This window comes from Mugil cephalus, chromosome 3 (assembly GCF_022458985.1).
Source record: "Mugil cephalus isolate CIBA_MC_2020 chromosome 3, CIBA_Mcephalus_1.1, whole genome shotgun sequence".
In the NCBI taxonomy this organism is placed as follows: Eukaryota; Metazoa; Chordata; class Actinopteri; order Mugiliformes; family Mugilidae; genus Mugil; species Mugil cephalus.
This window is the reverse complement of record NC_061772.1, coordinates 25149423-25171693: the sequence shown is the minus strand read 5'-3', so window position 1 is coordinate 25171693 and position 22271 is coordinate 25149423. Positions and strand designations below refer to the sequence as shown.

General features: G+C 41.3%; 1 protein-coding gene across 6 annotated transcripts in view; it reads right to left on the bottom strand.

The window, feature by feature from the left end:
* Positions 1 to 22271, bottom strand: part of LOC125005819 (protein diaphanous homolog 3-like) — a 163427-nt gene that overhangs the window by 102659 nt on the left and 38497 nt on the right. For 4 of the 6 annotated variants that reach the window (XM_047581427.1, XM_047581431.1, XM_047581428.1 and 1 more), the window contains 2 exons: positions 20443 to 20557; positions 12777 to 12785 (listed from right to left, as the gene is read on the bottom strand). In XM_047581427.1, the coding sequence (XP_047437383.1) occupies positions 12777 to 12785; positions 20443 to 20557 (124 nt within the window). The remainder of the gene's footprint in view (positions 1 to 12776; positions 12786 to 20442; positions 20558 to 22271) is intronic. The other 2 variants (XM_047581430.1, XM_047581432.1) reach the window with 1 other exon arrangement.

Below are 22271 nucleotides of genomic sequence, written 5' to 3'. Positions count from 1 at the left end.
GTGCAGAACAAGAATGCGCTACGGTATCAGAAGCTATGTTAAGCTGTGAAAGAAATAAAAATGGTAATAAGCATTTATTTCATAAAGAAAAAAAAAAAAAAAAGGGGGTATTTAGATGCAACCTGAGGAGTCTGTCCTAAAAGCCTCCAGCTTACTGCATTACAATGATGTATTGATCTACTTACCATAACTCATAACAGAATCTCATTTATTACAACACACACTGACTTTTAAACACAGGCGCTTTTTTACCAAACACACAGGAGTATTAACCACCTCATTTCATCACATATACACACACTGGGGTGTGTTATATACTAAAAAATACCGCAAGGGCTGCATCTATCTCTATCCCATAAGAAAGAGTGATAAGATAGAAATCACATTACACACACACACACACACGCACGCACACTCACCAGGTTACCTCAGGTGTTATCAGTTAAATCGGCTAATTAGATTGCCCCCTTCTAGCATCATCCCCTCATCCTCTCTGGCCTTAAAACAGCTCTTCTTCACAGAAGCCCGCTCATTAGACATCAGCCAATTAAAATGTCCCACGGGGGGGCCAGAGGTCACCGTTTAATCAATCAGAGGGAGTGGCGACAGTTGTAGTTATCAGATTGCGCCGTCGCCCAGGAAGTGGGGAAGATAAGGATACACTTGTGGGGGCAGAGCGGTGGGGAGTCCGCATCACATCACAGGTGAGGCGAAGGGAGAAGGCGCCCGGCCGCAGCAGGTATTTTAAGATCTGACGGCGAGCTCATTATGCCGCATTAATTTGCGGGAGTAGATCCGGAAGAAAAAGTTGCTCGGAGAGACGGGTGTAAGAGGGAGAATCGGAGCGTGAGCCTGAAGGGGGAAGATATAAGTCGCAAACAGAGCCATCGACTGAAACCCCAGTTGAGATGAGGACTCAATCGCTAGAGAGGAGAGAGCAGAGCCTCGGAGGCACACACACCGACGCCGGGAGAAACAGCCTCGGCTGAAAGGGCTGCGCCGTGCAGTCGCAGCACACATAATGTGAGCCATTTACCATCTAAGCATCCGCGGAGCCTCTGATAAATGTCAACTTGATTGTGGGACAAAGTGGGAGGAGAGATAAGTGTGAAAAACCCGAATAAAGACGTTTCAATTTGTTTCACCTCCTGCGTGGCTGAGATCGAGGACAGCACATTCCGCTCTATTCCCCAAAATGAGACAAATAAATTCACACAATTATATTAAACGGAGTTCCTGTCAATAACTTGTCGCACAAGAAAGGGAAAAGTTTGAATGTTTAGTTGCAGGGTCAGAGGAGAATAAAATGAATTGCGTAAGGTCTATCTACGCTTCTCACTTGTAATAATTCCTCTGTCTGGTTTTGATCTGTCACAATTTAGAGGCGCTTGACAAAAATGTGACAATGTGTAACGCCGCCGCCGCCGCGCGCACACACACACGCACTCGCACGCTTCCCAAACAGCAGCGTTTCCCCCACAAAGCAGTATCAGTGAATTGTGCCATCAAAGCACTAAAGGGAGTGTTGGATGAAATAAAACTGCTGTGAAAGAGCATGACTGATGCTGTACATGACAGGCAGGCCTCAGAGACAAGAACGTAACACCTCGACACCCCGCCCCAACGCGCGCGCACACACACACACACACACACGCACACAAAAAAAAGATCCCTTCCTGCTTCTCCCCACAGCCCTTTACCAGACACCAACCCCTTCATCTCATCAGGATGGATTTCTAATCAAAGGAGGGGAAAAAAAAAAAAAAAAAAAAAAAAACGCCTTATAGGAACCGGCCTGCTTTTTACACACACACACACACACACACACACACACACACACACACGCACTCAGGCAAACACAAAAAATTCTAGCACTAATGTAGAATGAATATATATATATATATAACTCTGTAACTTATGCAAAAGTCTAACAAGTTATCAGATGAAATAAGAAACTTACAGACATATGAGGGAGAAACCCAAGAAACACAAGTGTATGTGTGCTTCTATGCTTCTGTACACCGATCCGGCATAACATTATGACCGGAAAAGTACATGTCATTAACCATCTTGTGACAATGTTCTGCAGGAAAACGTTTCTACTTAGACATAATGCATGTCACATGTTGATACAGTCTCATACATATCACCAGTCTTCATTTTCCTTTTGCACTGTTGATTCTGTTGGTGTGTTGATGTTTGTGTATGTTTGTGTATGTTTGTGTGCAAGCTACTGGACAATTGAACTTCCCCCCTGGGGATGAATAAAGTACTTTTCCATCCTTTCTATTCTATTCTATATGCCCCTCCTGACATGCCTTGATGGCGGCGGTCGTCCCCAGCAGGAGACAACAGGGACAGGGACATACAAAAACGATTTTGGAACAAAAAAAGAACACAAGGTGTTGACCTGGCCTCCAAACTCACTAGATCCCAAACTGATCACGTATCTGTGGGATGATGCGCTCAGAAGGCCCATGTCATAAGGTGGTCATAATGTTATGCCTGATTAGCGTCTATAGTCCGTCAATGTGTCCGATATTAGACTCTCTTACTTCCTCAGTCATTCCCTCTTGATCTTGATTAGGCTTCATTATTTATGACATTATATGATGACTGAACCGTCTCAAGTGTGGAGAAAGCGCCCAATGAGAGGGCAGCAGCCTTCAAAGGGTAATTAAATCACTGTGTTGTTTCCAGTGGCCAATCAAGGCAGCCATGCAGGTAAAGTTTCAATCACTGCTATTAAAGGGGGTTTCTGTGGCAGGGATAATTCAAGGGGCATCGCGATTTAACATGCAGACGCAGACACACACATACACACACACACAAACATGATCCACACACACACGAGCGCCTGAAGCAAAATCTGCCACGAGACATCTGATGCACGGGGAGGGCTCTGCAGCTGTCTGCAGCAAGTGAACAAATCCACCATTCTGAAACATCTGTCAACTTTACAGTCAACAGAGTGGTTTGACTGTTGACTCGCCGTGTGTGCGGTTTTGGGGTAAACTTCAGTCAGCCTGACAGGAAGCGGCAAAAGACATCAGACACTTGTCCGGAGGTTCCTCGGACTGTGCACACCTGACCCTCACCTTCCCCTTATCAATGCGCACACACACACACACACACCAGCTGACGTGAACAGCACACCAGGACGACAGCTTGACTAGCCTGTTTGCACATGGACTATCCTCCTCCTCCTCCTCCTCCTCCTCCTCCGCGGAGTTGCAGGGCGTGCGAGTCCCAGCGAGACGGAGACAGAGGGAGGATCAGAGTAATGAAGTGAGGAGCTCTGTTGTGAGTGAGCTAATCAAAGTGAACCACGCAGGGCCACCTCTCTCTGTGATCCAGACTAGATGACCCAGGGCCATAATTAGTCTGAGACTTTCATTCTGATAGCAGCAAATTAACAGACTTCATTAGGCTTTTTTTTTCCTCTTCCCTCCTCCTCTATTCTCGCCGTCAATAAAAAAGCACTCCTGCGCGAGCGTCTTCAAAAAAAAATATCAGTCAGCCGCTCGTCGTGAAGAGGAAACACCCGACAGAGGGAGCAAGTAAGTTTTACGCACTTAAAAAATTAAAACTCACAAATCTGGAGTGAAGTTAGCGACCGGACATCAGAAGATTCATAATTGATTAGAAGCCTCTGTTAATCAGCGCGTGCCGGCCTGTGGGGATGGATTCAACCAGCAGCTCTATTCTCAGTGGAGTAGTGCCCTCTAAAGGCCTCCCGAAGACCTGCCGGTGGCCTCTTAATACGTGTGTGCATGTGCTAAAATTAGTACTTCCTGACTATTCCGTCACATCAGGTATGAAGCATTATTATCTCCATTTCATTTCACTCTGACAGCACCAGTCTGATCTCAGCAGTTGTTAAGCCCACCCTAACATTTCCCGAGTCATTCAGTGGATTGATGGCAGCCTAAAATCATTCACCTCTAAAGCCATTTGCATTTTTTTTTTTTTCCCCCCCGTTTTGCTCCCAAACACGTCTGCGCCCGCTCCTCCTCCTCCTCCTCCACCCACCCCCGAGCCCACCCCCACCGCGTACACAAACCTACACGAGTGGCTGAAAAATCACAGCGGAAAAATAAAGTCGCGAAAAGCAAATATGCTTTTAACGAGCCCGCCCATTACTTTGCTGATATGAGAACATAAAAACACAAATTGGGACTAAATTGAAGTGCTGATGCTTGAGAAACGGAGGCAGAGGAGAGAAAAAAAAAAAAAAAAAACAACACAATGGAGGAGGAAAGGAAAGCGAAAAGGAAAAGTGAAACGAAGCGTGAGCGAGGACATTGGAAAACTGGCGTTTTAGGACAGTGTCACTGTACACAGGAGACACTCGTACAGTGACACGTTGCATAACGGGATTCGTCTGTGTTATGGGTGGAATTCTAAAAATATATGAAAACAGTGGGATGGACATCTCAAGGAGGAAAAAATAATTAAAAAAAAAAAAAAAAAAAGACATCCATTCACTGTGTGTACGATGTGATCCGACCTTCCCTTTCACCAAGAATGAAAGGAACCTTTAATGATTATGCATTTGATGAGATCTCTCATAATGGCACAGATTTTCTGCAGCCACACGAGAAGTCATTATGGAACTAATGGTGTTCTTGAAAATGTCAAAGCACGAGCATAAAGAGAGGAAGAGGAGAGGAGAGGAGCGGAGAGGAGAGGAGCGAGCCAGACAGAGACGGAGAAAGTCCATTTGATGAGCACGGATATATACCGAGGGGAGAGCAAAACTAACTGCTCAACAGCATGAGATGGACATCCTGCTGCTACCTTCAGATACTCCGAGTGGTTCAAAACAAACTCTATTTAAAGTGTTTGAAGAAACTTTAGCAGCTAATTCTACTAATTCTATCTCGCACGCTGAACACAGCTGAACTCTATGCACCTCCAACGGCCCAAGTGTGAGAATAAAAACAGCCTTTTTCATAGGAGATACTTGCCCTATTTACCTACGACATGAATGTGGTAACTGGGAGGCCATTGGAGGTGCATAGAAAACCTAACCTAACCTAGGTAAAAGCTAACCTAGTTAAAACCTAACACAAATGTGAGAACACTTGTCATAGGAGATACGTGCCCTATTGAGGAATCCCAATTACCACATTCACGTGGTAATTGGGAGGCGATGGAGGTGCATGGAAAACCTAACCTAGGTATACCTAAGTGTCAGAATAAAAACAGTCCCTTTCATAGGAGATACGTGCCCTATTGCCCTACCACATGAATGCGGTAATTGGGAGGCCATTGGAGGTGCATGGAAAATCTAACCTAGGTAAAACCTAACCTAACCTAGCCTAGAACAAACCTAAGTGTTTGAATAAAAACAGCCCTTTTCATAGGAGATACTTCCCCTATTGAGGAATCCCAATTACCACATTCACGTGGTAATTGGGAGGCGATGGAGGTGCATGGAAACCTAACCCAGGTATACCTAAGTGTGAGAATAAAAACAGCCCCTTTCATAGTAGATACGTGCCGTATTGCCCTACCACATGAATGCGGTAATTGGGAGGCCATTGGAGGTGCACTGAAACCTAACCTAACCTAGGTAAAACCTAACCTAACCCAGCCTAGATCAAACCTAAGTGTTTGAATAAAAACAGCCCTTTTCATAGGAGATACCTGCCCTATTGCCCTACCACATGAATGCGGTAATTGGGAGGCCATTGGAGGTGCATGGAAAATCTAACCTAGGTAAAACCTAACCTAACCCAGCCTAGATCAAACCTAAGTGTTTGAATAAAAACAGCCCTTTTCATAGAAGATACTTGCCCTATTGAGGAATCCCAATTACCACATTCACGTGGTAATTGGGAGGCGATTGGAGGTGCATGGAAACCTAACCCAGGTATACCTAAGTGTGAGAATAAAAACAGCCCCTTTCATAGTAGATACGTGCCGTATTGCCCTACCACATGAATGCGGTAATTGGGAGGCCATTGGAGGTGCACTGAAAACCTAACCTAACCTAGGTAAAACCTAACCTAACCCAGCCTAGATCAAACCTAAGTGTTTGAATAAAAATAGCCCTTTTCATAGGAGATACCTGCTCTATTGCCCTACCACATGAATGCGGTAATTGGGAGGCCATTGGAGGTGCATGGAAAACCTAACCTAGGTAAAACCTACCTAACCTAACCTAGCCTAGATCAAACCTAAGTGTTTGAATAAAAACAGCCCTTTTCATAGGAGATACTTCCCCTATTGAGGAATCCCAATTACCACATTCACGTGGTAATTGGGAGGCGATTGGAGGTGCATGGAAAACCTAACCTATGTAAAAACCTAAGTGTCAGAACAAAAACAGCTCCTTTCATAGGAGGTACGTGCCCTATTGCCATATACCACATGAATGCGGTAATTGGGAGTCCATTGGAGGTGCATGGAAAACCAAACCTAACCTAGATAAAACCTAAGTGTTTGAATAAAAACAGCCCTTTTCACAGGGGATACTTGGCCTATTGAGGAATGTGGTTTTAAAATAAGGGACCACCTTCTACACTGTTTTTATTATTATTATTTTTTTTTGTCCTTTCATCCCCACCTTCTCCAGTCCCCGATCTCTTCATAATTCCTGTCATGGTGTCCACCAACCTCCTCCAGCTCCTTTTGTCTTATTGTAATTCCAAAGCCTGCAAAGTTCTCCGCACAGCTGCTGCCGGAACAAGAAATACGCCCACTTTGCATTCAGGAGACCTAATAAGCGTCACCGCGCGGATATGTTAAGTGGCTCCGATTTAAAAGCAGTCCAAGGGTTATTGTAGCGGAGACTGACAGCAGAGACGTGAATTTGAATGATCATGACTGTTTAATGTGTCAGATCAGGCTGACTTTGGCAAGTCACGACAAGCTGTCAAGCTCTTTACCTCCATGTGGGAGCTTTCCCCCCTTGATCGCGAGCACTTCTAAGCCACCGTACCAACCACGGGAGCTTAACTCCTCCCACACACGGCCACCATTACCCCAAATATGCTAGCGAAGACTGACAGAGCTCACACAAACATGCTTCCTTCCCAGGCCGTTATATTCATATGGAGATGGGCTGTCTAATTATCTCTTACAGTATGCCAATAGTGGGAAAAGAGCTTGTCTTTTCTTCAACTTTCTCTTTGACAGGCTACATTGATCTGGAGAGCCTGACATCCACTGAGAACAAAGCCTTCACACTATGGTAAGTAATGGGGATGGCCAATTTTTTTTTTTTTTTTGTTCCCCTCCTTATCCAGTCATTTAAGATTTAGTATTGGGGAATCCAAGTCACATTCAGAATTCTTTTAAGTATTCTCCTTTTTTGCATGTTTTGTAGATCATGGGTCTTCAACAGGGGGTTGGCGGCCCCTACGGGTCTACAAAGGTACTGCATGGGGGTCGTAAAGCCTTTGATTGATTAGACTTTTTTTTAAATTTTCCCCCACAAATTTAAACATGAATCCAACATGTTTTAGTAAAGGAATAAATAGAAGCAGAAAACGTCGTCTACCTTTCAGAACTTCACTCTTTCAGCGATACAGTCTGTCCCAACAGTGCACCATTTCACAAGACCTGTCAATCTAAGCCATCTGTTCACAGCAGGATCCACCCCTGTCATTACGAGCCAATCACAAGGCTGCATATATTACACGTTGACTATGTCAGGTTTCCCCACAATTGGCCCAAGAGCCAAATCAGTCCTCGGATGAAATCGTAGACGCACACTGCTATATTTGTCAGATATGTTTATGTTAACGGCAGTTGGCCACCCTTCTGTTGCACATGTTTGAAATTGAGTATCTGGACCAGTGTATTATTTGAACAGCTTATTATTGAAAGCAAAATGATAATAATGATGTCCCTACTTAATCTCTCCATCAGTTTGGGTTCCTTGGCCTGAAAACGATGAAGACCCCTGTTGCAGATGAACAATATTGGCTCCCCTGCTGCTTAATGAATGATTTCTGATCTTACAGTGCGCTACTGTATTTATCTCATTCACATGAGCAAAATCAACACAATTTAGGATAAATAAAAGTAAATAAATTAGGAGAATATTGTCTCTTATCACAAAAACAGATGAGCTTAACTAAACAAATAACCAGCTAACAAACTATTTATCTTCATAAATAGCTCTGTGGTGTATAGCTGTTATGTAAACGCTGTATAAAAGCCGTCGAACTCATTAGCATCTATTGTGGATGTTTTGCTCCACTACCGCCACGCTGCGAAAAAATCGACATGCACAGTTTACAAATTGCTGTCCGACTGCCTTCGTTTTGCAGTTGTTAGCGTCTCAGATTCTCTGCTCTGTGGTGTACAGCTTAACTTTAACATTCACACTGTCACATCGCATACTAAACACTCTGCTTAGACCAGCATTACAAAATTATAAAACAGGAAGTTATCTACGTTCAGACGCCCTAACGTTTGGTTTTGGTTCACATTGGACGTGAAACACATACAAAATATGAGGATTGGCTACGAGCCCAGTAACGATCAGGACATCCCTAGTAAGTAGCATTAAAAAGGGGACATTCAAATACAGATATACAGATTGGGGCCTGGGGGTCTAATAGGAACTCATTCGCATTAATAATCAGGTTGATGGAAAATTATACTAAAAACACGTGTTTACGTGTGTTTGCTTGCTTCATCTTCATCTTTTTCTATTGAATTCAATTAGTGTAAATAAACTTGGGTCAGGTCTCGGTGGGTGGTCAACCAAAAGCACTGAATTGTCACAAGATGGTCAACGTTATTTACTTCTCTTGTGAGTGGTTTAAATGTTGTGGCAGACCAGTGTTTACTGGATATCGTATTATTTTATTGAGTATCCACATAAACAGTTAAGTTGGAATCTCTAATCAGAGCTCCAACTGGGCTGAGCACATATTCTCAACGCTGATGTAACCAGCAATTATTGAGAATCACATTAAGGCAAATTTGGAATTACAATGTTTGCATGCACCAAACCAACGCAATAACTCTACATACCTCAAGTGTGGATTTATTTAACAAGTGGTCAACAGCGTTAAAGCAAACGATGGAGCCATAGCTTCCGTACCACTCGCAACACAAATGATATGTCATGATTGCTTTGTAACTTTCCCCACGGCGCTATATTTTCACAGAGGCGGTGCACAGCTGGAGTCGAGACATTTTCTTCCTGCTGCATAACTTTAAGTATTTTATGGGGGGGGGTCTAATAATGCATCTTGAATCCTGTACTGGCCAGGCTCTAATGGAAAGTTGCTGCATCAAAGCAATATTTTAGAAATGCAGTGATTGTGTACATTCGTTGTAGGAATATTACAAAGCCAGAGAGGAAAATAACAGAAAGTGACATCTCTGGAAAACATTCTTTAACGCACTGTTTCCCATTTCATTACAGAAACTGAGCCAAAATTTATGTAGCCTCTATACATGTCTCCATAAACATGTCCTCTTTACACAGTCATTTATTTCCTGCTTAATTTGGATCCTACCTTTGCAATCCAGATGGAAACACGTAGAGTAGGAAGTTATTAAGATTAAAATATTAATTATTATTGTCAAGCTTTAGTTTATATTAACTTTACAGGGATTTATTTCTGCATGCACAGACACAGACACACACACACACACATATATACACAGTACATAACATCATGATCTGAATTCAGATCTAAGGATGTTAAAGGCGCTGAGATCTTAAGCAAAAAAATTATATTTATATTAACACATTGATGCCTACATCTATCACTAAAACACAAAAACACAAGCTTCTAACGAGTTGCGAAAGCTACTGACTTATTACATTTGCCCATTTCTCACATTTGAATTTGCGGACACCATCTATTTCCCTGTCTTTTTGGTCTCTCCCTGCAGCATTGCAACTTGGCACAGGAGGTGGGTTATTAGCAGGTGCTTGTATCCTGAGAAGAAATGGCAAACTGATTCAGTGATCTTTGAGGGTTTTGTCTAATTGGATGTTATTTATTAGACGAAAAGAAGCCCCGGGAAAGGGCAGCTCTTCTCATGTTGTTGCTCATTGTCTGAGCACTACAGTCACAAATCCTCCCCCTTCTCTTGATAAACAGAGAGACGTGGAAGGGAAAAGCCACCATATTCCAGATGCCAATTAAGACTGATGTACATGGGCTATGAATGTAACAAAATATATCAGCATAATAACGTGCAAGTATGACAAGTGCATATATTCCTGGGAAATGGGGAAAGATGCTTGAGTGGTCGGAAATAAAACTGCATCCTTACATAATCCATACCAGACCTATACTGCACTTCTGTCAGTAATCATTAGGCGAGTATTATTCTCATTTGTAATGGATGCATTTAGTTATTTTTGGTTCTTACAATGAGTATCATCCTTGCACGGAACAAACCCCTAACGATTCAATCCCCATCGTGAAGTGTGTATGTGTGTGTATCCAAAACCTGATAGCGTATTATGTAACTTAAGGAGCCCCATTAATCGACCTCGTCCCATTTTACTTGTCATACAGAGCTGCATTATTATTCCTTGTCGTGATCTATAAAAAAACTCAGTATAGTGAAGCAATTTTAGGGAAAAAAAATAAACCTTCTTTAGCTCTTTAGCGCCTAAAGTTGAACCTCGCTGCTGGTGGAACACAAAAAAAGAAACAGCTAAAAACATAAACAGATGAGACACGAGTAGTACAGTAAAAATAGGACATGTTGCTCATATCCTTTAATTCCCACATGCAATTGTCTCTAAAATATCCCAGGATTTTTACCCTTTCTTCTTGCCAGCCCCCACAGGAAGGCCCTGCTGTACATGCTTTATATCCATCTATTGACACTGATGGTCTCAAAGAGCTTCTCCAGAGGCCAGTTGTGAAATCAAAGAAATTGCTGAAACTTCTGAGAGCTGCGGGTATTTTTGTCTATTTGCCCACTAAGTACGTTTGCTTGTTTGTTTTGCTTGTTTTTTTTTTTTTTTGTCTTCATTTTTGATTCCCCAAGGAAAAGAGTGAAAGCAAGAAGCATCTCTTTCACTCTTCTGCGTCAAATGTCAGCGTTTAAGAATGAAACGTAACTACACGGAGCTGGGATTCATCCTCTTGGAAGTAGCGTTGTTTCCACTTTAGAGTTTCCGGCTGCTTCTCCAACTTCGCAATTTTCTGATTGTTTTGAACCAATATAGATGGAACAGATAGAAAGGTTAAACTGGGGAGGAGAATTTCAGTGAATCGTCTTTGACGAAATTACGGCGAAAGTTTCAGTTGCTGTTGTTGAAAGTGAAGCAAGAAGTGGAAACAAAACTTAACGAGAAAAAAGACACAGCGCCGACTAGTGTTTGGGTGGTGTTTTTACAGCCAGACTGACAAGCGCATAGTGTGGGCTTCCCACGTAGGTCACTGTGGAGGACCAACTCTCCCATAATTAAAATGAATAAATAAATGAAAAATAAATAAATTAATACCTACAGATATATGCCATAAATAAATGAATGAATAAATAAACAAATTGTATTTAGGGCATATATTTAGGTATGTATTTATTTATTTATTTATTTATTTATGGCATAGGTCTTCAACAGGGGGAGGTACTGCAGAGGGGTCACAAATGACCTCGGCTGTATGTCTGGGGTCTTTGTCAGGTACTGAATAATATGTGCAATAAAAATGCAATGTATGTATGGTACAACAATAAGTTCAACAATAGGTTTCTTTTCTGCACTGTGCGATTTCTTCTGGATGATTACAGTCTTTGTCAAACCCATTAACTGCTCATTTGATTTGCTAAAATTAAAACCAAAAATTACAGGACTAACTCAACCAGTAATCATTCACTAATCAATAACATAACATCACAGAACACATGATCTAATTCTTTTAAGTCTGCACTGCAGGGTGGTAAAGGAGTGTTCCTTACATATGAATAAATAAAAAATTTAAAATGTCCATTTAAATAACGCAACCAAGGCCACAGAATAAATCCACTTGGCTGAGGTTGTGATGGCAACACATAAAACATGGGCTACAGAGGTGAAGGTAAACGTCCTCCAGGAGACTCAGGTTATATCAGTATAATCAGCAAGTTAGTTTTAATTGAAATACGGTCGAACGACATGCAAAGAAAAAAAAACAGAAAGTACTTTTCTGATGTTTTCAGAAAGGATGAGAGAAAGAAGAACACTAGTGAATAGGAGAGCAACGGCGCGTGAAGATAAAGGTGTGCAATGCCATTAGAAAGGGACGTGCTGCTGGTATTAATGCCAAAATAATGTTGATATAGAGGCAATTAAATTAATCTGTTTATTCATTTTCCTCCATTCATTCAAACTGGCGCCTTGACAACAACAGTGAGCTCAGACACACATCTTCAACTTGAGCTGTGAAAAGGCCATTAAAGCTCAGAGCTTTTGGCTGTAAAGGGCTGAACCGACAGCACTCCAGTTTCACCCAAATGTATGAGCTGCCAATTAAGAGCTCGTCCGTTGGCTTATTTTTCAATGCCACGTTATAAATGATTCAGAAAGTATTGATCAGACGATGTGGGAAGATTAAAAATCTTAAGAGTGTTGAAATTTAAACAAGGTTGATAAGAAAATGTGTGATTCTCGAGTCTCATCAGGTTACCGAGATAATTTCAGAGCAAATACAAAATAGGGATGTTCCTCTTTAGCTGCTATAAAGAAAACCTGTTTTGTCTGACTCATCAGAGAGTTACTGTCACACATCACGTTGGAATTGAGAGTGAAAGTTAGCACTGTAAGTGGAGGACAAGATAAAAAATAAAATAATACTAACCTTTTGTTTCTGTTCCAGAGTAAGCGTCCAGGCAGATCATGCAGCCGAGTGGAAGTAAAGCGAGAGGAGGAAAGTGGAGAAGCAAAAGCAGAGCAAACAAGAGAAAGAGGTGGTTAGTGAAGCATTAGTTTGGGCATTTTATTGTCAGCGGTGGGACAAGCTAGCATCGCGTAGAGAATGTGCATTAACAGACAAAAAAAAATACAATTCTTATCAACATGGACGGTTCAGGTTCAGTTTACATTTCTTTTCAACAGCAGACTTGTCAAAAAAAGACAGTGGAGGTTCTTGTAATCACAAAGAATTACAAGATTTAAAGATCATGTTGTAGCAGCATAGTGGATGTAGTGGATGTAGTGGATGACGCCACTCTCAGTGTAACATAATATTACATGAAACCAGATTTCATGCATTAAAACATAAGCAGAATGTGTGTGATTTCCAGATGTGATGTGCAGAACAGCATTAGAATAAAAAGTTAAAATGAAGAATCTGAGACATTCTCAGCTGGGTTTGCAGGGAAAACGTCTTCAAACATGTAAAACATCTTTCTCATTGCCTTCGAAGCCTTTGGTGTGCGTGAATATTTCCGTACAAAATAAATGCTGCTGCCCAAGTCTGAATGTGTGCTTTTCAACCGAAATTATTTCACAAAACATAAATCCTGTTTGGCACACCTGCAATCATGGAAGATGGGAAATGGATTTTTTTTTTTCATCAAGTCGCTTCACTACTACGGGTCAGCAGACAATTTGGAGCAATGAATTACAATTGCACAACAGCTCGCTCCTCTCTCGGCTCTGTCACTTTTGAAGTTCCTTGATGAAGCTCCAAGAAGAACGACTCGCTTCTATCCTTCAACCCTCAGCAAATGAGACAGGAACCACAAAGCTATTAAAGCCTTCAGATGTCAAGGGAACAGATTAAAGCTCGGGGTTCAGAGGCAGAGAGTAAAGCATCATCTTTAATTTATAATCTGCTTTATGTAATAATGACAATGAGGGAAAACCTCTTATGGATCCAACGATTGACTTGGTTGACACCTTCCTACTTAACATTCAACGTCAAAACGATGTCAATGACTTCGGTTGTACAGCAACTCCTGGTTTTCAAAGTGCGAGCATTATGTAATATTTGTCGCAGTTCTTACAAAGAAAAAAAAGTCTGAAGTGTTGTTATCGTCTTCACACGCTCTTCTGAATAAAACGAAAGGAAATTTGGTGACTGCTAATATTAAAATATAATCAGAGTAAAGTATGAAGACAACACCTCACTCTGTAGCAGGGGTTAAAGTACAAAAAAAAAAAAAAAAAAAATCCTCAGCATGAATGAAACTTTTTGTTTTCTTGTCTTTTAAAGTTAATTAATTAATAATTAATTTGAGGAATTATTCAAAGACTAATTTCACCATTTAATTCACTTTCAATTTGTAGATCATATTACATCCTAACATTTAATATTAGTTACTTTTTATTATTATTTTTAAGTCCTTTCTTTGCAGACACATTGTCCTAGCTTCATAAATTTACTTCTTTCCGACAACATTGACTATCATGAAACAAACCCAGGCTTGGACGTTGCATTCACTAAAACTTGGAAAATTCAGACTTCCGATATCATAGCGTTCATGTTACGGGTTAACTTGGAGAAGAAAAAGTAAGTTTGGTATATTGCCGTGGTTTGCTGAGCCGTGAAATATTTGTAGCAGCTAATTTTTTTTTTTTTTTTTTTTTTTTTTGGAAACGGTAATTTCCAAGTTTGACAACAGCTACTTTTTTCCCCCAAGTTGTCTTGAATGCAGCATCTGCTGGATCTCAAGTTTTCCAAGACCCACCCCTACTTCTGATTGGTTAGTGATGTTAGTTTGGAGAGGGAAAGCTGCGTTACTCTCATTCCATTGGTAGAAGGACTTAATTGACTGCTAAAACCTGACAACATCCCACATCCTTTGGGTTTATTTTTTTCTAAATGTCGACCTTTTTTTAATCGTGATCGAGCGCCCCACACTGGACATCCGGCACCGTGCCAGAATACTCTAAACCCTGCGTAGGGGATGTACAAATGGTTCTAAACGCTTGTTCTAAATCGACCATATTTTGTTTCTTGTGACTGGAAATGGTAATAAATGGTTGTTTGTCTCTACACCAATCAGCCTCAACATTTGGACCTGGTATTCATTCATGTGGATGTTACTTAGACATGTACCACTGACCTAGACCAGACCAGACCAGACCAGACACCCGCGCCCCATAGCAATGACACTCGGTGACGGCAGCAGCCATCCCCAGCAGGACGCAGCTCCAACATCTCTCCGACATCCCAGCGACCCTCTAAGGATAATCGTTCATAGTTACAGAGTGTGTATGCAAAGGTTTTGGCAACACTGAGCAAATTACATTTGTATCAAAATGTTAAGAAAATTCCCTCAAGACGTTCTTAAGAAATCGAGTCCAAGCCAAAAACTCCAATGGCCATCCAAAGTCTGATCACTTTATCCCGGAGTCCAAGTGGGGAATTTGTCCAATATTTAATTGAATCCCCTGAAGCCGTTCTTCAGATGTAGCATTTGCAATAACTGGACGGACGGACAGATGGATGAAGTACCTGAAAATGCCGTCAGGGCCTCCAGCAGCGACTATCACTGGCAGGGAAAGCAAAGGATCTCAGCTTTCTTCAGAAATCTTAATTAAACTATGACTTTTGAACGCCTGTGTCGTGTTGGAGGTTTCCATAATTTGACCCACTCGGCGAGAAAATGCAGCAATAACCCATAAACACCACACGATTTATGTTTACAACTCCCAATATTTATGTTAATGGGAAATTGCCCCATATAAGATACGAGACCTAATCTGAATGAAATAATATAATGTAACATTTCAGCTATATGCTCTGGGAACATGATAATATCTCAGGAAGCCAGTGGGAAGATTGCCGTGCGTGCCTGGAGTCGTAATGTTATGAACTGACCGGCCTCTCACTGGGACAGGAGAGCAGGAAGAAGAAAACAGATTAAATTCTAACAGGAGTCAAAAGAAAAGAGAAGCATGCCTGTGTGTCCATCTGATGTGAGGCGGGATTCTGATAGAGCTGGTATTTAATGGCAAAAGCAGTAGATGGCAAAATTTTAAATTAAGGTCCACTAACTGTATAAAAGAGGCTTTGAATCCAGCGTATTAAAGCCTATCGCCTTGGTAAGAGGCTTGAAAAGACTGTTTGATTTGTCAGTAGACACTTTTCGACAAGTACAAGTACCAGTGGCTCTATTAAACCTACATTCTTTCCCTCAGGAATTTCAAATCTCTGCTACCTCTTGAAAGAAAAAAAAAAAGAAAAAAAAATGCTCAAACTGTTCCTTCCAATTTGCCTGAAATGGCTCGTCTCACAAAGGTTAGCGTGAGGGGCAGCGGTGAGCCGGCCGAGTTTCTGACATTCCATCCACTGCACACAGACCCGCTCCACACCTCCCATTTCTCCGGCTTTGAAAAGTTGATGGGAAGTTTTTATTATTTCGCGAACGCAAGCAGAGACAGACACTAGTCTTCGGTTATTTCATCTAACACGAGGCAAGCTGTCCACTTGCATGAACAGACTCCTGCCGAACAGCAGCTGCGCTGTAAGAGAGAGCCGGTGGGGAGGAAGGAATGGAAAGATACACAAAGGAACAGCAGGGCGGATTTGGCTTTCCTGTCTTAGACGCCAGTTCAGGAGTGATTAAAAGCAACTCCACACAAGATTGCGGTTTCGGAGGTTTTCAGGTGCAAACACGATGATATAATTTATATTTGGTGCTTTGTCTCATCTTAATATACGTTCTGAGTGATCTGACTGCATCTGGTCGGCTTATTCATTCAAACACAACAAATATTCTGAATAATCCTAAAAGCGACGCGTTTTGTGTGTTCATTACAAATAGGAGCTTTTTTTTTTATCCTTATAGCTGTTAACTAAATAATACATAAATATGAACAAGAATAAAGAAACTTAATTACCGAATATGACGTTATATGTATTGTTATATGTAATTCCCTCATTAAAAATGCTCATGTTGATGTACACAAACTTACTGGCTTTATTTAGCTTTATTACTTTAGATTTTTCTTTTACAGTCATTAATAGTCACATGGACACTTCCAGGCTTTGTTTGGGTCTGTAAAATGATGTCAGGGGGAGCTAAACACGTGAATAATAACTTAACGTATGTGATAGACTTTAATTTTGTCCTTGTTCATTTTATTAGTAAAGCCCAACATTAGATGTAACTTTAGCGTGTCTCGTGATCACTGCTGCTTTCTCCGATTAGAATGACCAAGGTTACGGGCAGTAGATCATATCCGCAGTAGCTAATTAAAAGTGTTTTCTTAATGGCTGAACTGAAAGGTTCCTCCGCTGGTTAATTTCCAAGCCAATTGCACAACTTAATGAGATTCGATAAGTTATTAAAAAGAATTCAGATTTATTAAAATGCTGTCAAAACATCAGTGCTTGGAGGAATGAGCGGCTTTGGGTCCTGTGGGCTGAGGGTTGAGGTCTCCGTGGATCATCACGCAGATACTTGATCGGTTTGGGATCTAGTGAATTTGGAGGCCAGGTGAACAACTTGCGCTGTTCTTCATGGTTTTCTGAGTTGCTCCTAAAGCGTTTTTGTGTGTGTGTGTGTTGCCATCAAGGAGTGTCATTGCCACGGGGTGGGGTTGCCTGGTCTGGTCTAGGTGGGTGGTTCATTTCTAAGTCGCATCTACACGAATGTCAGGTCCAAAAGTTTCCCAGAAGATAAGATCTCAGATAAGATGGTCAATGTTATTTACTTCTCCTGTCAGTGGTTTTAATGTTGTGGCTGACCAGCTAACATGACACCACCTGCCATGATGCAACTGTCAACGTACTGAATCACAGTGGAAAAATCACCATTGATAATGAATTATGATTCACTGGTTCATTTCATTTTTATTACTGCATCTCCAACATCTCTAAAGAGTAGTTGTACTGTGACCCACTAGAACAACGTTAGCGAGGTTAATTCTTCCTACATTAAATCCTAATTGGGGTTTTGACGGTAAGAATGAATCATAGCTTGCATTACTACAACATTTAACGTTTAATTCGCCGTGCATGTTCGAAGGGCATGGTTAACACTCATCTATCAGGTCAACGGCGGTGGAAATCACTGACGACTCCGAACGCAGCGCGCAGCCATTAGAGTCATTTGAAGTACGGTCAACCTCTGATCCATATTGTTTTATTTAACCACAGAAACAATAAGATGTAAGGCTGCCGAGAGGGCGATCATTAAATGACTTTTAAAAAATAAATAGCTGTGCAGAAAACATTTAGCTTCTATAGCTGCACAGAACAGAAATCTGTTACATAGAAACCTGGTGGATTCCTGCAACAACAAAAAGGTGATAGTAAACAAAAACTAATTAGATGGTTGATGAGAAGTTGGAAGAGTTCACATGGTTGTTAACGCACATTTTTATTTTTTACATTTTGCTTATTAATGCACATCTGTTTCATGCATTTGTGCAGTCGTTTTTCCATTTACACATTTTCTGTGTGTCATATAGTTTGATGTATAACGTAAACAAAGACAACACAGGAAGCTTCAACCTTCTGTAACAAAACCCTCGTGGAATATGACCTTTTAGATGCTTAAAGGATAAATCAATACCCACAAGCAAGAGCACAATTTATTAAATTACATTTTTTTTTATCCATCTAACATGCAAATAGCCTCCTGATCGTATCCTTGCACTGTCGTTTCTCTTTTCCTCTACAGACATAACCTAGCGCAGGTACTTCCTCTCATTGTTTTGACACTAATTCTTATTATCATATTATTTCTATTAGTTTGACCTAAAAATGCACATTTATTGAAGTATATTGAGTGACATGCGAAAAAGGGGAACTGACTCTTCATCAAAAAAACACACGCCACTTTGAACATACACAATTTAAGCATATGGGACGAATATCTGAATATCTACTCAGGAAATAATCTGAGTTTTGCTCCCACATATGCAGAAATACAAACCTTTTCTTAAACAAATTCTTATTTCTGTTTATATTTTCTTAAGTCAAGGTCTCTGCGGTGGTCTAAAAATCACTTCAGGGTCTCAATCCAGACTCGGCAGTTTGCGTACCGCTGCAGCGCGAGGCACAAACATCACGAAAGAATACGGAAGTTTCAAGCGATACGGATGAATATTTAATGAGGAAAACTGAGTGAATACTGTTTCACAGTGTGCGCTTTTTAATGTTTAATGCCGATCCAGATGCCGCTGCTCTTAAGTGAGATGAAACACGGCGGTACACGGCTGTGTTAATAAGAAGACAAGCCCGCGTGCACACACGGATGCAAGTTCACCGGCTGACACGCAGCAGCCTGGCGTCTTGGGTGCGACACGACACCGCAACCCACCAGTCGTGTGGCTCCTGCGACCTCCGCCGGGACCGGGGGAAACCGTGAGGAAGACAACTGAGAGAGCGGATTCGAACCGTGCGAGAGGTTTGATTTTAGTCAAGCGTTTCATGCGTTTCTCGCCAAATCTAAAATGCATTACCCATGAGCGGGAACAAACCAGGCAGCCGGAACACCGCGGAGCAGCAGTGCGTTTACGTGCCTCCGCAAGAGATGAGAAGTGTGTTTCATGATTACTATATAAAAAAAATAAAAAAATCTGTGAATGTGAGCGGGATCAGTACCAAACTGGTGGACATCCTTCGCTCGCCCTCCCCGGAGAACACCTGTTTGACTGTCGGCCTGCCTGTTCGCCGTTTAGATCAGCCTTCATTATTCAGCACCTTGACAGTTCGGAACTAGGGTGCACCGGCGCATATTGGGGGGCTCGTGCGCCCGGAGAGGAGCGGCATAAAGTTGTGACAGGTAGATAACACCTGGATGAATAATTCAGATTGGCGTAAGCTCGCCGAGGCGGTGACAAGACAAGAAAGAAAACACGGGACATGTGAATAAATCATCAGTGAAGGGACTAATAGACCGAGCCCAGGAGGAGAAAAAAAAGAACTGATAACATCTCCTGCTGCCTACTGCTCCAGCTTTAATCATTCCAACAACCTTGTATATCGATATGTACACGATCTTGCCAGCCATAATAATGTGTGATGCACCTTTATGGTGTTTTATTATGCAGCATTAGCACTACTTGATTCAAAATGGCCTGCTGATTGTTGACTGGTAGTTCTGAAGTCACATGAGGACTATTCAGAAAGAAAATGGGCATTATTTAAATAATTTATCAGTTCTTAATGTTTTTTAATACTGAGAATGCACTTTTTAAACATATTAACACCACTCCGCCCTATATAACCGGAGTGTATTGTCAAAGGAAATGATGAAAAAGGCCTTGAGGAACTTTGCCATTCTCAATCCTAGACAGGAATCTGGAGCAGGTAGTAAGAACAATATGCCAGGTAGAAGGGAAAAGTAAGTATCGTGTCTGAACGTATTGTAAATAATAATCTATAGAGGAGTAGAAGTGTTTGTAAATGGTCTGAAAACGGGTTTGTGTAAAAGTAAACCCCACAGAAATGACAGTGAAATGCAGGAAAGCATCTGCATTTCAATGACAACCAGTGGAACAAGTGAAGCAGCCTGACAGATGGACATTAGATAAGTATTAGGAAACAGAATCAAGAGTCTAACCTGTTCTTTGTGAGCCAAAAGTACTTGCGACTCTGTGGAGCAAATCTGGTTTTGCGTACTGGTCCTCATCAGCTGCCACCCAGAAACAGCTCTCTGACATTTCCTGGGGACGAATCTAAAAGAAAGAAAAACACACATCCAAAGTTCAGCGATTTTAGTTGACGATACGATACGATACGATACGATACGATACGATACGATACAATGTGATACGATACGATAAGTACGGACGCCCTAAGCGGCCATGTGTTCCCATATTTTTTTTTTTTTTCCATTAATTAGTTTATTTCCTCTGGTTTCTCAAGATCTTGAGTTCTGTCATGCTGATTGATGGATGCCCTTAACGCTATAATGTAGTACAATAATAACCTAATGTAATAGGTCTACTATAAGGTGTTTGCTAGATAAGTTTCTTGAGATCTCAGAGAAAACAAAGCCTTGTTTTACCGAAATAACAAGATAAATAATTCGTTATCACAGGAAAACGGAGCCTTTTTTCCTGTGATAACGAGATAAATAACTCACGGGTAAACGGAGGGAATAATATGTACGAAGGTATGGCGGCTTAGGGCTTCCATAGATATGATACAATACGATAATCTAAAGCTCCAAAGAAAAATGACGAGGAGTGGAGGAGTAATGACATAAAACGTCAAGAAAGTTTTTTGCTTCTGTTCAGATTTTTAGTCACATTACGGACCACCTGAAGCGAATCAAGTCTGCAAGTAGATGCACGTAAGACACTAAGAAAAGCAACAAAGAATAAAATAAATAAATAAAACATCTGTGAAAGAATCTGCGCTGACAACAAAATCCTTAAAGCAATATTTTCCAAATGAGCAGAGGTCCAATCTGCAAAGGCTGCCAGCGCTGCAGATAGTCCCGGAAAAGTCTGAACGGTGCACATTTTGGTGCCAGATATTACACCGAAAGTTGTCACTTTGAGGCACTGGAGACGACCCCCTGAAGTAAATATACCGTTCAGTGAGCTTTATGGACCAAAACATGAGTAAAGTGTTTGTGAGTATTGGACTTTAAGCCGCGGTGGTGGCAGTATGACACTTAAAAATGTATGTCCACTACCTACCAGACATGTAACATGGCACAGGTGTTATTAGGAAAGCGCCGAACCCATAATACGTCAACGAATCGCTTCTGAGAGGTTGTTTGCAGGCAACAGTTGGAAGTTTGAGAATCTTCTCGCCGAAGAAGTTTTGCAACAGCTTTGTCTCAAACACGACCATATGTGTGCAGCTGTACCGCAAGACAGGTCCTCCTCGTGTCCTTCTAAAAGGTTCACTTGAAATTGCCAGCATATGGTTCAGTTTGCTGAACACCTGTACCGATGTAAACCTGAGATTAAATAATTAATCAAACCACAAACTAACACCACTTGTGCTGTGAACTAACACTGCTCTTCAGAGAACAACATCTGCACTGGGACCACTGAGGCTGCTCTGACAATAGCATCTGATCATCTGTTATTTTCAATTATTACCGGCTTGGCACTAACGGAAGATGTTGTTGTTTAATTCTTAGAAAAACATCTGTACTGTTCGGTTGCTGCCAATGAACATCAGGAACAAATGAGAGAGCAGAAAAAAAAACACTAAAAATACCTGGCCTGAATGATTCTCTCCTAAAAGTTTTTTTTAACTAAAATTCAAGAAAAAGTTGATCTCTTTATAGAGTAGATGGCTAAATTCACATAGAAATATGTAATATGAGCAGTTATTAGAAACATGTAATTACGTTATTGACATGCAATGATCAGCCATAACATTATGACCTCCTTTGAACTCCATTTGAGTTGTAACTCATCAGAGAAT